Source organism: Anopheles coluzzii, chromosome X (genome assembly GCF_943734685.1).
Source record: "Anopheles coluzzii chromosome X, AcolN3, whole genome shotgun sequence".
NCBI lineage: Eukaryota > Metazoa > Arthropoda > Insecta > Diptera > Culicidae > Anopheles > Anopheles coluzzii.
The window spans coordinates 11,837,304-11,849,875 of record NC_064669.1 but is presented as its reverse complement, the minus strand read 5'-3'; the positions used below and the strand labels follow the sequence as shown (position 1 = coordinate 11,849,875).

The 12,572-nt window shown below is 45.1% G+C and overlaps 2 protein-coding genes across 4 annotated transcripts; one reads left to right on the top strand and one right to left on the bottom strand.

Annotated features, from left to right (window-relative positions):
- The first annotated feature begins 54 nt into the window (after nt 1-54).
- On the top strand, nt 55-8,258 carry LOC120950140 (ras-related protein Rab-10). 3 transcript variants are annotated; one of them, XM_040367957.2, is made up of 5 exons: nt 55-78; nt 671-1,186; nt 5,801-6,000; nt 6,086-6,175; nt 6,278-8,258. In XM_040367957.2, exons 2-5 carry the CDS (start codon nt 1,060-1,062, stop codon nt 6,473-6,475), a joined length of 615 nt encoding a protein of 204 aa, XP_040223891.1. In that variant the 5' UTR covers nt 55-78; nt 671-1,059; the 3' UTR covers nt 6,476-8,258. The 3 variants fall into 3 exon arrangements, with proteins under 3 accessions (XP_040223891.1, XP_040223899.1, XP_040223873.1); XM_040367965.2 differs by lacking the exon at nt 55-78 and adding an exon at nt 153-297; XM_040367939.2 differs by lacking the exon at nt 55-78 and adding an exon at nt 469-602.
- Nucleotides 8,259-10,774: 2,516 nt separating this feature from the next.
- Nucleotides 10,775-11,568, bottom strand: LOC120955569 (divalent-cation tolerance protein CutA). The gene is made up of 2 exons (XM_040376558.2): nt 11,460-11,568; nt 10,775-11,374 (listed from the first exon to the last, which is right to left on the bottom strand). Exon 2 carries the CDS (start codon nt 11,366-11,368, stop codon nt 10,910-10,912), a length of 459 nt encoding a protein of 152 aa, XP_040232492.1. The 5' UTR covers nt 11,369-11,374; nt 11,460-11,568; the 3' UTR covers nt 10,775-10,909.
- Nucleotides 11,569-12,572: the final 1,004 nt, after the last annotated feature.

The following is a 12,572-nucleotide window of genomic DNA, read 5'->3' as shown; positions in this document are numbered from 1 at the left end:
ACAGGCAAGTCACTGGTCCCGGGCTCGCCAGACGCCAGACCCAATCTGTTACCGGGGCTCGTACGTGTGATTGTGTGTGTGAGTGTGCATGTTTATGTGTGTGTGTTTGTGTGTGTGTGTGTGTGTTTGGGCGTGTGTTTGTGCGCGCTCACACAGCCCCTCCCCTTCATTCCTTGCATCATCTTCTCCTCCACTGGCTGGAAGAAAGATCCCGTGGGTGCATTAGAACATCGACAAATATAGTAACACTGTTAACTGTTCGGTTTCATCATATCTCGCCTCGCGTATTGTTCGTGTGTGAGTGTGCGTGTGTTTGTGTGTAGCCACAAGGGAGTAAAATAAAGGGCTTGGGGGGGGGGGGGGGGGGGGTTTGGAAGCCGCCTGCACGCGAACCTTCAAGTACAGGGGCGAGCGTTTATTATTGCTAGTTAAGCAAGGGCCTAGCCCCCATTCCTTTGTAAGCAGCAAAGCGAACCGTTTTTTTTTTTTTTGCGCCCTATTGAACTCTGCGTGTGATCCTTTATTGATAGCTGCCGCCGTTGCCGTTCGCCTGTTCGGACGGTCATTGCATGAACTCATCGGCCGGTTCAATTGAGTCATCGGTCATAGCTCGGCCTCGTAAACCAATCCCTGTGACAGTGTGACTAATTTTTCGTATACCTCTTTGCAGCGATCGAAGGCAAACGGGTGGCGTGTAAAACCTCCCCAGTGCCAGTAAAGCCCCAAGACCGGGCTGCAGAGGAACGGAACGACCCCAGGGAGAAACCACCGTACCAAACTAGGGACAGATAGCGCTGCCGACCTCGTCGAAGTTGTAGACCGCATTGGCCCCTGCTTCGAAGTCAACCTCCCCCGATTGAAGTGCAAAACCAACAAAAGAAACCAAAAATCCCACCACCACCAACCCGCCGCCCTATCAACCGAGCCGTAAGAAAGCGCGTAATCGAACCTTTCGAGCACGCACACACGCGCTAAGCAATAGCAACAAGCAACAAGTTCGATAACAGCAAGAGCCGCAGCCGAACCCAGCCTGCTTAGAGGGAAGAAACAAAACAAAAAATGGCGAAGAAAACATACGACCTGCTGTTCAAGCTGCTGCTGATCGGCGACTCCGGCGTGGGGAAAACCTGCATCCTGTTTCGCTTTTCCGACGACGCGTTCACGTCCACCTTCATCTCGACCATCGGTAAGTCGGGGCGAGGCTCTGTTCGGCCGGTTTTTATTTTTTTATTTTTGAAACCCTTGCTAGCCATTTGCTGTTTTCTGCCGGGTGGTTAACCCTTTCGCCGACCATAAGATTTCTAAGTCTAACAGCACAATATCACGGTTCTCGGAAAGGGCGGGTCAAACGGCAGCCCAATACGAAATCGATGAAAAAATGTAACGGCCTTTTGAAGCTGTATAACTGTCCAACAATTGGGGGCGGTCGCGTAGTACAGTCGTCAACTCGTACGGCTCAATAACATGCCCGTCATGGGTTTAAACCTAGAGTGGATCGTCTCCCCGTAGCAAGGATTTTGACTTATTGAGTGGTAACGAATTAAGTCTCGAAAGCCTGTATAGGCCGACTTGTCCCCACATACATTTGCTATCCCGGGGATATGGTTTATCATCTGGAACTGGAATTGTATCAGTTATCGTTGCCGAAAACTAGAGTAAGTCCAGGTACTGGTCCAGGAAATGAATGAAATCTGGAGCTGTTCTTGGATCATCATGAGTTTATGATTGCTTCCAGTACTAGTAAGGTTTCATGATTGAATACAGAACCAGTATGCGTTCATGATTAGAGTACCATGGTCGGTATAGGTTCAGTATCAGTTCCAGGACCGGTATGGGTTCATTTCATGATAGGTTCCAAGATTGGTATTGGTTCTGTAGCAGTTACAGGACCCCAGTATGGGTTCATGTTTGGGTTCAGTTTCAGTTTCAATACCGATGTGGGTTCATGATAGATTCGAGGACCGGTATGGGCAGATGAGAGGCTCTAGGACCGATATGGGTACATGATAGGTTCCATTACCGGTATAGGTTCATTATCAGTTTCAGACCCGGTACGGGTACATGATCGGTTCCAGGAACCCGGAATCCGTATGGGTTCATGATAGATGCTAGGGTCGATATGGGTACATTATAGGTTCCAGGACCTGCATGGGTTCAGTATCAGTTCCAATACCCGTATATGTTCAGTATCAGTTCCAGTATCGGTATGGATTCAGTATCAGTTTCAGGACCGATATGAGTTCATGATAGGTCCCAGGGCAGGCATGGGTACATGATCAGTTCGAGGACCGGTATGATCAGCATTGGTTCCTGGATCGGTTTGGCATTAGGTCATTTACAGTTCCTGAACCAGAAAACGTGGTTTATTGGAATCAAGACCAGTATTGGGTTGGTTTTGATATTAGGTCTCTTAATAAGTAACTCATTTTAGTTGGGTTTCAGGACCATTGTCTTCGGCGTACTTTTTACATTAAAGAGGATCGTTGAAATTTATTTCCGTAGCCCTGTAAAAAAGGGCACGTGAAAGGGTTACACGTAAATCATTCGCTTCGTATATCTTTTTGTTTTTGATTTATTTACTCACTCTTTTTAACTACTTTAGCAAAGGTGTCGATTATGATACAGGGTTTCCCACGATATATTGGTTGGTTCCCATCAATTTTTGGTGGATTCCCATATTTTTTTGGTGCGTTCCCACGATTTTTTGGTCGTTTCCCAGAATTTTTTGGTCTAATTGTATTGATATCCAATCGGAAAATACCAATAAATTATAGGATCGAACCAAAAATCTATGGGATACAACCAAAAAATCGTGGGAACGCACCAAAAAATCATGGGAACTGACCAATAAATCGTGGGAAACCCTGTAATTGTTCTTACATGATGTTTGTAATACTATCCATGCTGATCCACTTCTCCGTAACGTTTTACAATGGCAAAAAAGGCTAATTTCTTTCATGCTTCTCTCCCTGTTTCTAGAGCGGTTGAAAAGTCTACCACTAGTTTACGTTGAAGGGTGCGGCGTTTGGGAGCCCGTTGCCTGTGTCCAATTATCGGATTTTCTCCCCTCTCTGTTTGCTAATCCCTACTACAAGCTTTGATTAGATAATACGTGCCCTCTTTTGGTCGAGTGTGACAATTTTGCTATGTGCCAAGCATGAGGCCAGTTTCGAGCAATTAAATTCAAGAAAAATCGATTTTAAAATCTACTATCTAAATTTATTTTTTTGCTATTTAAAATGTACTGCTCCATCAGCTTGTCGATCGTGTTAATGCTCTAGTGAAACGACATTTCTATCAAGTCCCCTGGATGGACGTAAAACAATTTGTCAAACTGTTGTTTTTTTCATCTTATTAGCTTGTCTTCTCGCTTTAATTCTCAACACATTACTACCGACAAACTTTTAACAACTTTTAATTTTCATATTTGACGCTGGAGTTGAACGCATAAAAAGTGCTGCTAACGTTTATTAATCAAACAATTTTTGTCTCATTTAACATAGAATTCCTGTCGTAACACTTAACATCAGTTTTAGTTTGTAAAATTTTTCCATGCTATTAAATATTATATTGCTAAAAGCCAATATGTGCTAAAGTGAATGTAATGAAAGGAGCTAAGCTTGTGAGCTAAGCTAAGCTCATGGCAGGTAGAGCAGTGGCCGGCAAAATTTTGAGGTAAAGGGACAAATTTTGTAAATGATAGAAAGCCGCGGGGTCAGTTAATTTTGCACTTAAATTGATACTTTATCAAACATTAAAAAGCAGGGCAATTGGTTAATAATAGCAAGCAATACGATTTTTGCTTTAGTTGTTTTTCGGTAATAATATAGCATCCAAGTAAGATTAATGATCGGTAATTCCTATTTGTTAAAACTAATTGTAATAGAAGTAGTCTAGTTGGATCTCGGTTGCTGCTTGGAAAGCGCATGCTGATCACAAACATATTTTGTTGGACGAAAATTTGATTTCTCTGGAGATAACTTAGAACAAGTAATATGATCGTATTGAACATGATATACAAGCAGTCGGACGATATCAAAATTCGTCCTTCGTGTTGGTTTTGGGAGCTATATGGACAAAAGGGAAATTGCCTCTGTTTTTGTATTATTAAAAGCCATTTGAAGTCTTATGATGAAAGACGTTTTGGAGAGAGAGAGAGAGCAAAAACTGTTTTTCCAACAGGATTCAGCTTCAGCCCACAAGGCTTAAATCGTTCAGGTTACGGCGTAAGAAGTGTTTCACCTTATTTCATCAGCTATCTGTATGACCTGCCAAGAGTGAAGAAACTGTCCCAAAATTATGAGCTCGGGAAAACTCTTGAAAACAACCCCTGTAATAATTTGTCCAACTTTTCATACTACTGTAATAAAAGATGGAAGAGTACGACGTTACGAAATGTCATGCTAAAAATATTCGGGTTTTTGGGTTGGGTTAGAGCAGCGATTGGAAAAGTATGGCTGTTTGATATCGAAATAACGGCTCTAAACAATTAACACTTGGGCTCTTCAGGTGAATTTCTACGAACATTTTTGTAGAATTTGGCACGTTCGGTCGTAAAGTTTGTCGACTGCTGGGTTAGACGGTTCGATTCTAGAGGTGTGCCCCAAGAACCAGAACCGTACGATTCATTCAGTTCGTTCTAAAGAGCGAACGACCTAAGTTCATCTAAGCAACGTTCATCGGTCTTTTATAAATCATAATGTACTGAGTTGTTCATATTTGTATTGAAAGAGATGAACGATCTATCCGACTAGGACGTTCTCTATTTCGACGGGTAAGGTTTTTCCTACCAGTCGAAATAAAGAACGTCTTGGTCTGCTTGATAATTTTGAAGATGTAATACACTTATTATATTCTTCTTTCAAAATGAAACAATTTACCAGTGCTGAAAAATGTCATGAGCACCACGAGATGTCCACTAACGAAAACAATAAACATATCCGGGGTAGCTTGATCCTCATTGCTGATACTCAATGAAAGTGCGTCATAACATGCCGAACGCGACATGCGAGTGCTTGAGTCCAACGCGATACTCCGACTGACAAGCTTAGCTTAAGCCGGTCACAAGCATAATCATGACCTTTTCTGGCTGTGAACAGTGCTGCCAAATGTCACTGTTTCAGTCACCAACACTCATGACTGAAACGAAGTGCAAGTCAGGTCACATACACAACTGTGATGATCAGGGGTGAGACTCAAACAGTGGGTGGATCAATCACATGCTTGGTGACATTTTTTTTTAGTACCGCACTCTTGGTCACTCACTTGGTCACGACATGTTCTGTCGATGGAATACTTGGCGTGTGGTCCCGAGCGGTTGCACACAATGTCACCAACAAGCATGTGATGGTCGCAACAACTGTTTGAGTATCACCTCTGTTCATCACGCGTAGAGCTTGTCACGCTGACATGATTTTGTTTCAGCTGAAATTTGTCATGACTAATTCAGTGACATTTTGCCAAACTGATCACAGTAAAAAAAAGTCATGACATAGTGGCTGACCAAGCGTTGATCGCAAAAATGTCACGAAGCATGCATTGGTCACACCAATCGAGTTTTGAGTATCACCTCTGATTATCACAATTGAGTACGTGACGCTGACATGGATTTTGTTTCAGTAGGATTTTTTATGACATTGACTGTGACATTTTGCGAACCAACGTTCAGTTCATCTTCATGAAAGAACTAGTACGTTCACGTTCATCAAAATGAACTGAATTGCCCAAGCGTAGTTCATTCCTCGCATAAACAACCTTATTGACGTTTTTTCTCTATCTATCTCTCTCCCCATCATCGCAGGAATTGACTTTAAAATCAAAACCATCGAGCTGCGGGGCAAGAAAATAAAGCTACAGATCTGGGACACGGCGGGACAGGAACGGTTTCATACGATCACCACCTCCTACTACCGCGGCGCGATGGGCATCATGCTGGTGTACGACATAACGAACGAGAAAAGCTTTGACAATATAGTGAAATGGTTGCGAAATATAGACGAGGTAAGCCTTAGTCGTTTATTGTTTTGTAAATCCCTGTCTCTCCTGCATGTTTCCGCATTCATTTCCCGCTTTTTTTGCATTGCAGCACGCCAACGAGGACGTGGAAAAGATGATCCTCGGCAACAAGTGCGACATGGCGGACAAGCGTGCGGTGCGCAAAGAGAGGGGCGAAAATGTAAGTTAGCTCGCAGAGGGGTTTTTTTCTTTTCTTTCCTGTTTATCACCACGCTATCAATCTCATCGTTCTACCATGCCCGTGTCCCTATTCCCTGCACAGATTGCCCGCGAACATGACATCCGCTTTATGGAAACGTCCGCCAAAGCGAACACGAACATCGAGCTGGCGTTCCGCGAGCTGGCCGAAGCCATCCTGGACAAGGTGGCCGGCAAGGAGACGACCGACAACCCGGACCGGGTGGTCGTGAACAGGAGCACCGGCGAGCGGTTACCCGCCTACAAGGCCTGCTGCACGTAGTGTGCTTAAGCCATCCATGCCGTCGCCCCCATCCCCCTGCTTTTCGTTCCACCCGCACCCCTCCTTTCCCTTGCCGCGCAGTATGGCGCGTGTGTCGTTCCTAAGTGTGTATCGTCGCGGCGCCCTGGCAGCCCAACAGCCCCGACACCACACCAACCCGGCACGGTTTACTTCCCCTCTGCACTCTATCGCAGACCATGGTGCGGGTGGAGGGGGGGGGGGGAGCAAAGGGGGAGCAACCGGGTGTGTACACGAGAGTCCCGCGAACCCCTTGTCGCGTTTCGGTGCCGTGCTTCGTTTTTTATTTTTGTTTTCTTTGTTGCGTTTAAGATTTCGAGCTCTGCAGCAGCGCCTGGGCCTAGTAGGACGGTGCACGGGGCAAAAACCAAACACCGTGAAATGAAATTAGTAGCAGATATTGTAAGATTAGTTCTGACTGGCGGTGCACTCAAAAGGGCACTTGTTTGTGTGCATATGTGTGGGTGGGGGCTAGGAGGCGCTAGTGCGCATTATTTACGGCAAACACACAACTATCATTCACAATTAGATTTCCCGCGGCGTGTGTGCTCTGTCTGTTTTAGTCTGTTTAGTAGTGGTGGAGCGTTCACCACCGGGCGAGAGGGAGACCGAGTAGGAAATAGTGCCGTAGGGTGCGAGATGTAAAATCAAACCGCGTGAATGTACGTGTTGCGCAGGAGGGGGTCTGGGGGCCGTATTTCATTACCGTTTAGCGTTTAGACCAATTTGAGATTTAGCGTTCGCGTGCGCGAGAGACGGGCTGTGCGGCCCGTTTTGTTTTTAATTTCCTCACCCCCATCACCACATTAATTTTCATTTTCGGTATGAGTTACGGGCCAGTGCGACTCGTGCCGTGTTTAGCTTTAGTTACATTTTTTGTTTGTTTGTTTTCGAGATTTAGCTAAATGAGAAAGATGGCAAATAGTAGACACGTGCGCCGATGTATCGCTTAGTGGGGAGCATTGTAACGGCTCTTCTGTTGCGATTTTATTTTTCTCGTTCCTTCTTTTAACTAAACGAACTGTATCGAATGGGTTTCTGTTTGGATCGTTTTATTAAATTGTTTCCCCACAACAACCACAAAAAAAAAACAAACAAACCCAACATAAAACCACACAGATACACAAACACACACACACATATTTTAATGATATAACCTTTGATTTCGTAGTATATTTAGCAAACGCTCACTCCCGCCCCACAAACAAACACGGCTTTTGTAGGAAGGCGTTAGGCGAAACAAAGCAAAAACTACCCACAAGGGGCAACAAAGGGGAGGGGGGGGGGGGGTAACGAAGTAGTGTTGCCGTTGGCCAGCTTTAAGTTTTACGCGTGAGGGCTCCCGTTGCCGACTGTCCACGCGGCGGCGGTTTCGGGCAGCGCAGTTGCATTAGTTTGATGGTCGATCCATGAAAAATCCCTTTAATATGGCGCTCCCGGTAACGGCTTGTTGTGTAATTAGGTTGCAAGCAGGTGGGGCGCAAAACCACCGGTGAGGGGAGAGAAAGAATATGCACCGCGACAAACAAACAAACAAAACAAATCAAACAAATCAAAAGCCCGAAGCTTTAAGCCAAGCGAGCCAGCTTATTTCAATTTTTCTGTTGTGATGAGTACGAAGTTACGTTAAGCTAATGATTTGCAGTTAGTAGAGGAAAAGAGAAGGAAGAGAGAGAGATAGAGATAGAGAGAGAGAGAGAGAGAGAGAGAGAGAGAGAGAGAGAGAGAGAGAGAGAGAGAGAGAGAGAGAGAGAGAGAGAGAGAGCGTAAAATGCGTAGAGGAAACAAAAAAATGTTACTAAAGATGAAAGGTAAGCCACAAGGAGAAGTGAAAAAAATGTGAAACCTTACGCGCCGCTAGTACGATTAGATGTAATGAAACGAGAGCATACGAAGAAGAAGAAGAAGAAGAAGAAGGAAATATTAATAAACCCCTAATCAGCTCGACATATACAACACAACAAGCAAGCAGCCGTATCAAATCGATCGTGTGGCCAAAAGGCGGGGCAAGGGCGGATGATTGAACAGCATCGTACCGACCACACCCATCCACCCACCTCCTTCTCCAACTGCACCCAACCGATAGAAGAAAAAAAACCATCCACCGGAGAAGTGACGTGATGGGTGGCCGCTACCACCCAGGTTACAGGTTTTTTCCAGAAGTTCTCATAGCTGTGGGACACTTTATTAACTCCTTCTTACGGGAAATGAACTTAATGTAATGGGAATTGGACTCTATAGCATCTTTTTTGAACAAATCCAATAGGATTTTTTCCTGGTGCCTGTCCAAACAAAATGCCATAGAGTCCAATTTCCAACAAATGAAGTTCACTTCCAATAAGATAAAGTCAAGGAAGTGTCCCACAAGTATGAGAACCCCTGGAAAATCCTGTATCATGTTTTAAAGTGTGTCGTAAAGTGTTAATTGTTTCGATTTTTTTTTTTTCTTGCTATTTATCGTCTGCTGTTGTGTGCATCGTTAGCGCGAAGATTAAAAGATGGGGCAAGAAAGCTGTGTAGCGGGGTGTAAAAAAACAGGCTGCCCTGGGTGTGTGTACTTTGCATACGCAACCGTTAGTTTTCGGCCCCAATGGCGGGCATGATTTCAACAGGCGAATGATAACGATCAAGCATCAGCAATCAGTGTTAGGTTTTATGCGAAAGCGAGGATGGTGGAAGGCAGCAGGCGGCCAGCACCCAATCATCACATGAGCGCAATATTTGAATGTTGTAAATGGTAAACAAAAAAGAGAGGCAAACATCGTACGAATGTTGAGGCTATTTCGAGAGGGGGATGGACACATAAAAACACGTTATTAGTAAGCTTATTGGAAGTGTGTGTTACTTACAGTGCTGCAAAATCTCCCTGTCAATGTCATAAAAAAAACAAATCTGACTGAATCAAAATCCATTTCAGCGTCATGTACTCAATTGTGATAATCAGAGGTGATACTCAAAACTCGATTGGTGTGACCAATGCATGCTTCGTGACATTTTTGCGACACCAACGCTTGATCAGTCACTATGTCATGACTTTTGTTTTTACTGTGATCAGTTCAGCAAAATGTCACTGACATAGTCATGACAAATTCCAGCTAAAACAAAATCATGTCACCGTCACGAGCTCTACTGTGATGAACAGAGGTAAGACTCAAACAGTTGGTGCGACCATCACATGCTTGGTGACACGTTGTGCAAACGCTCGGGACCACACGCCAAGTATTCCATCGACAGAACATGTCGTCACCAAGTGAGTGACCAAGAGTGCGGTACTAAAAACAAATGTCACCAAGCATGTGATTGATCTACCAACGGTTTGAGTCTCACCTATGATCATCACAGTTGTGTATGTGACCTGACTTGCACTTCGTTTCAGTCATGAGTGTTGGTGACTGAAGCAGTTGCATTTGGCTTTTCACAGCCAGAAAAGGTCATGATTATGCGTGTGACCGGCTTAAGCTAAGCTTGTCAGTCGGAGTATAGCATTGGACTCAAGCATTCGCATGTCGCGTTCGGCATGTCATGATGCACTTTCATTGAGTATCAGCAATGAGCATCAAGCTACCACGGATATGTTCATTGTTTTCGTTGGTGAACATCTCGTGATGCTCATGATATTTTGTAGCACTGGTTACTTACTGTTTTTTTTCTGCTTGTGCCCTAATCCAAATCTTTCGGCCATACAGTTTCCCACCCACAATGTCCCTCCTCCTCCCTGCCAGTATGCAAAATTCTTTCTCAACTTGCTCAACATCACAACCCACTTTTGTACAACTGCGTGCTCAGTCTAACTGACGCTGGAAAGAAAGGAGGAAAAACGCATCATACTCGTAGCATGTATATGTGATATAATAAGTATCAGTATCCAGCATCACACAAAACTCGTACACATCAATCTATCGATACCACACTCACTGTGTCGTAGGCAAGCAAACGAAAAAAAAGAGAAGAAAATGCGATCCGCCAGGGGCGCAACATAAGTGTGTAAGCATAGCAAAAAGCAAAGCATAAAAATGAAACGTTATTAACCCTATAGCAGCTTGTACGTTTGTTCTGTGCGTTAACTTCCAGCCAGCTGGTTTGGACCGTGTGTGTGTGTGTATTTTTGTTTCTCGCCTACTGACGGGGCTGCCAAATTTCGAAATGGGGTGTAGATTTCAATGCGACGGTGAGGAAGAAAAGAACAGAAATATCAATAAATGCTACCGGTGAAACGATTTGGGTTAAAGAGTGTGGCAAAAACCGTTACCATTTTAGCAAAGAAATAAAAGGCACGCGAAATTACAGTACAGAAATTTCCCCCTCCGTTCTATATTCTACCATAATATCAATTCTCGTCGCCCAATTCCCCGTCCCATGCGCAAAAGAAAAAAAAGGAAAAACTTCTTCTCCTGCTCGCTTCCTATGGCACCCGCGCTACCCGTCCCGCTTGGGGACAGTTTTGCCGATCCAGTCGAGGTACGGTGGGTTGCCAGCCGCTATCGGCATCGCGATCACCTCCGCCACACTGTACGGGTGGCTTTCCCGCACGAACCGTATCACCTCCTCGACCCGGTCGGTGCGCGTCTTGAGCATCATCAGCACCTCCGGGTCCTCGTTAATCTTGTCCTCCCACGAGTAGATCGACGTCAGCCCCGGGATGATGTTGACGCACGCGACCAGCTTCCGCTCGACGAGCTGGCGGGCCAGCTTCGTTGCCACCGCACTGTCCGGCGTGGTCACGAACGCGACCGAGTACTCGTTGTCGGTCGCCGTCGGGGTCGTCGCCGGGGCCGTGCCGCTGCCATCGGTGGCCATTGTGTTGCGCCGGGCGGAAACGCTTACTGTCGTTCGGCGAAGGATGCAGGATGGTAGCAGAGCGAGCGGGCGTAGCATAGAACCCTGGTAAGGTCGGGTGGTGGCGAAAATGGCACCAAAGGACGGAATATTAGAATGCCGGGAGGTGTGTGCAAACCGAGCGCTTTACCTTATCAGAAAACAGCTGTGCGCCGGTCTGTGATACCGACCGAAGGTGGCCTACTTCTGCTGTGGTACGGTTGTTTTGATGGTGCTGTTAGAAATCGTACATACTGCCTGGTTCACTACTGCAAGCAGACTTAAGACGTTTGATGGTGTGCAAAAATCAAATCAATTTAAAGCAAACTTGTATCAAAAGCCATAGAAAAGTCTATCTTCTGTGCCATCGTAAGGTCGTGCCTGGAGTACTGCTGTCCGATCTGGTGCCCGCTTGGTGTTGGTGACATCAATCGCCTCGAAGCCATTCAACGGAGACTCACCAGGTACGCGGTTCGACTCCTTCCATGGCAATCCCACCACGCTCGGCCCACCTACCATCAGCGGTGTCTGCTTCTCGGACTTGAACCACTCTGCTCTCGACGTAAAAACGCCCAATGCCTTTTCATATTCCGGCTCCTTAACGGAGAGATCGATTCCCCGGCATTACTAGCCAGCATCAATTTGTTCGCTCCCTGTCGGATTCTTAGATCCAATTTCCATCTCCGTGTACCGCGTACCCGCAACAACCATAGCCAGGGACACCCCATTATACGTATGTCCCTCGAGTTCAATGAAGTGTTAGATTTGTTCGATTTTAGTATGTCTACTTCTACGTTCAAGGAGAAATTGCGTCTACGTCACATTTAATGTTAGCTAGAGGTCTATTTATATGTTATAAATGATCATTGTCATATATATCTTAATTTAATTATAAGGTTGCCGATTAGACACGATGGTCCGTCGGTTGTGTATGAAAAATAAATAAATAAATAAATAAATAAAAGAAACTCCATTGATGTTGTACACGAGTTATTAATTTAATTTGATCAAATTCTTCGCCGTTTTCCTCTACAATTTCCTTCTCGCGCAAGGCACGAACTCAACAGTCGCTGATCGACCGTTTGAATCAACTACGGTGGAGCGCCGTTTATTCGGGTAACTTTTATCCGGCTGTCCGTTTATCCGTGCTGTTGAGAAAATACAAAGTTGGCATTGTGTGCTGAGGAGGATATTTGAAATGACGGTTATCAGAGCATATTGTCATAACATAAAACGCTATAATTCATGGCATATTTCAAATATT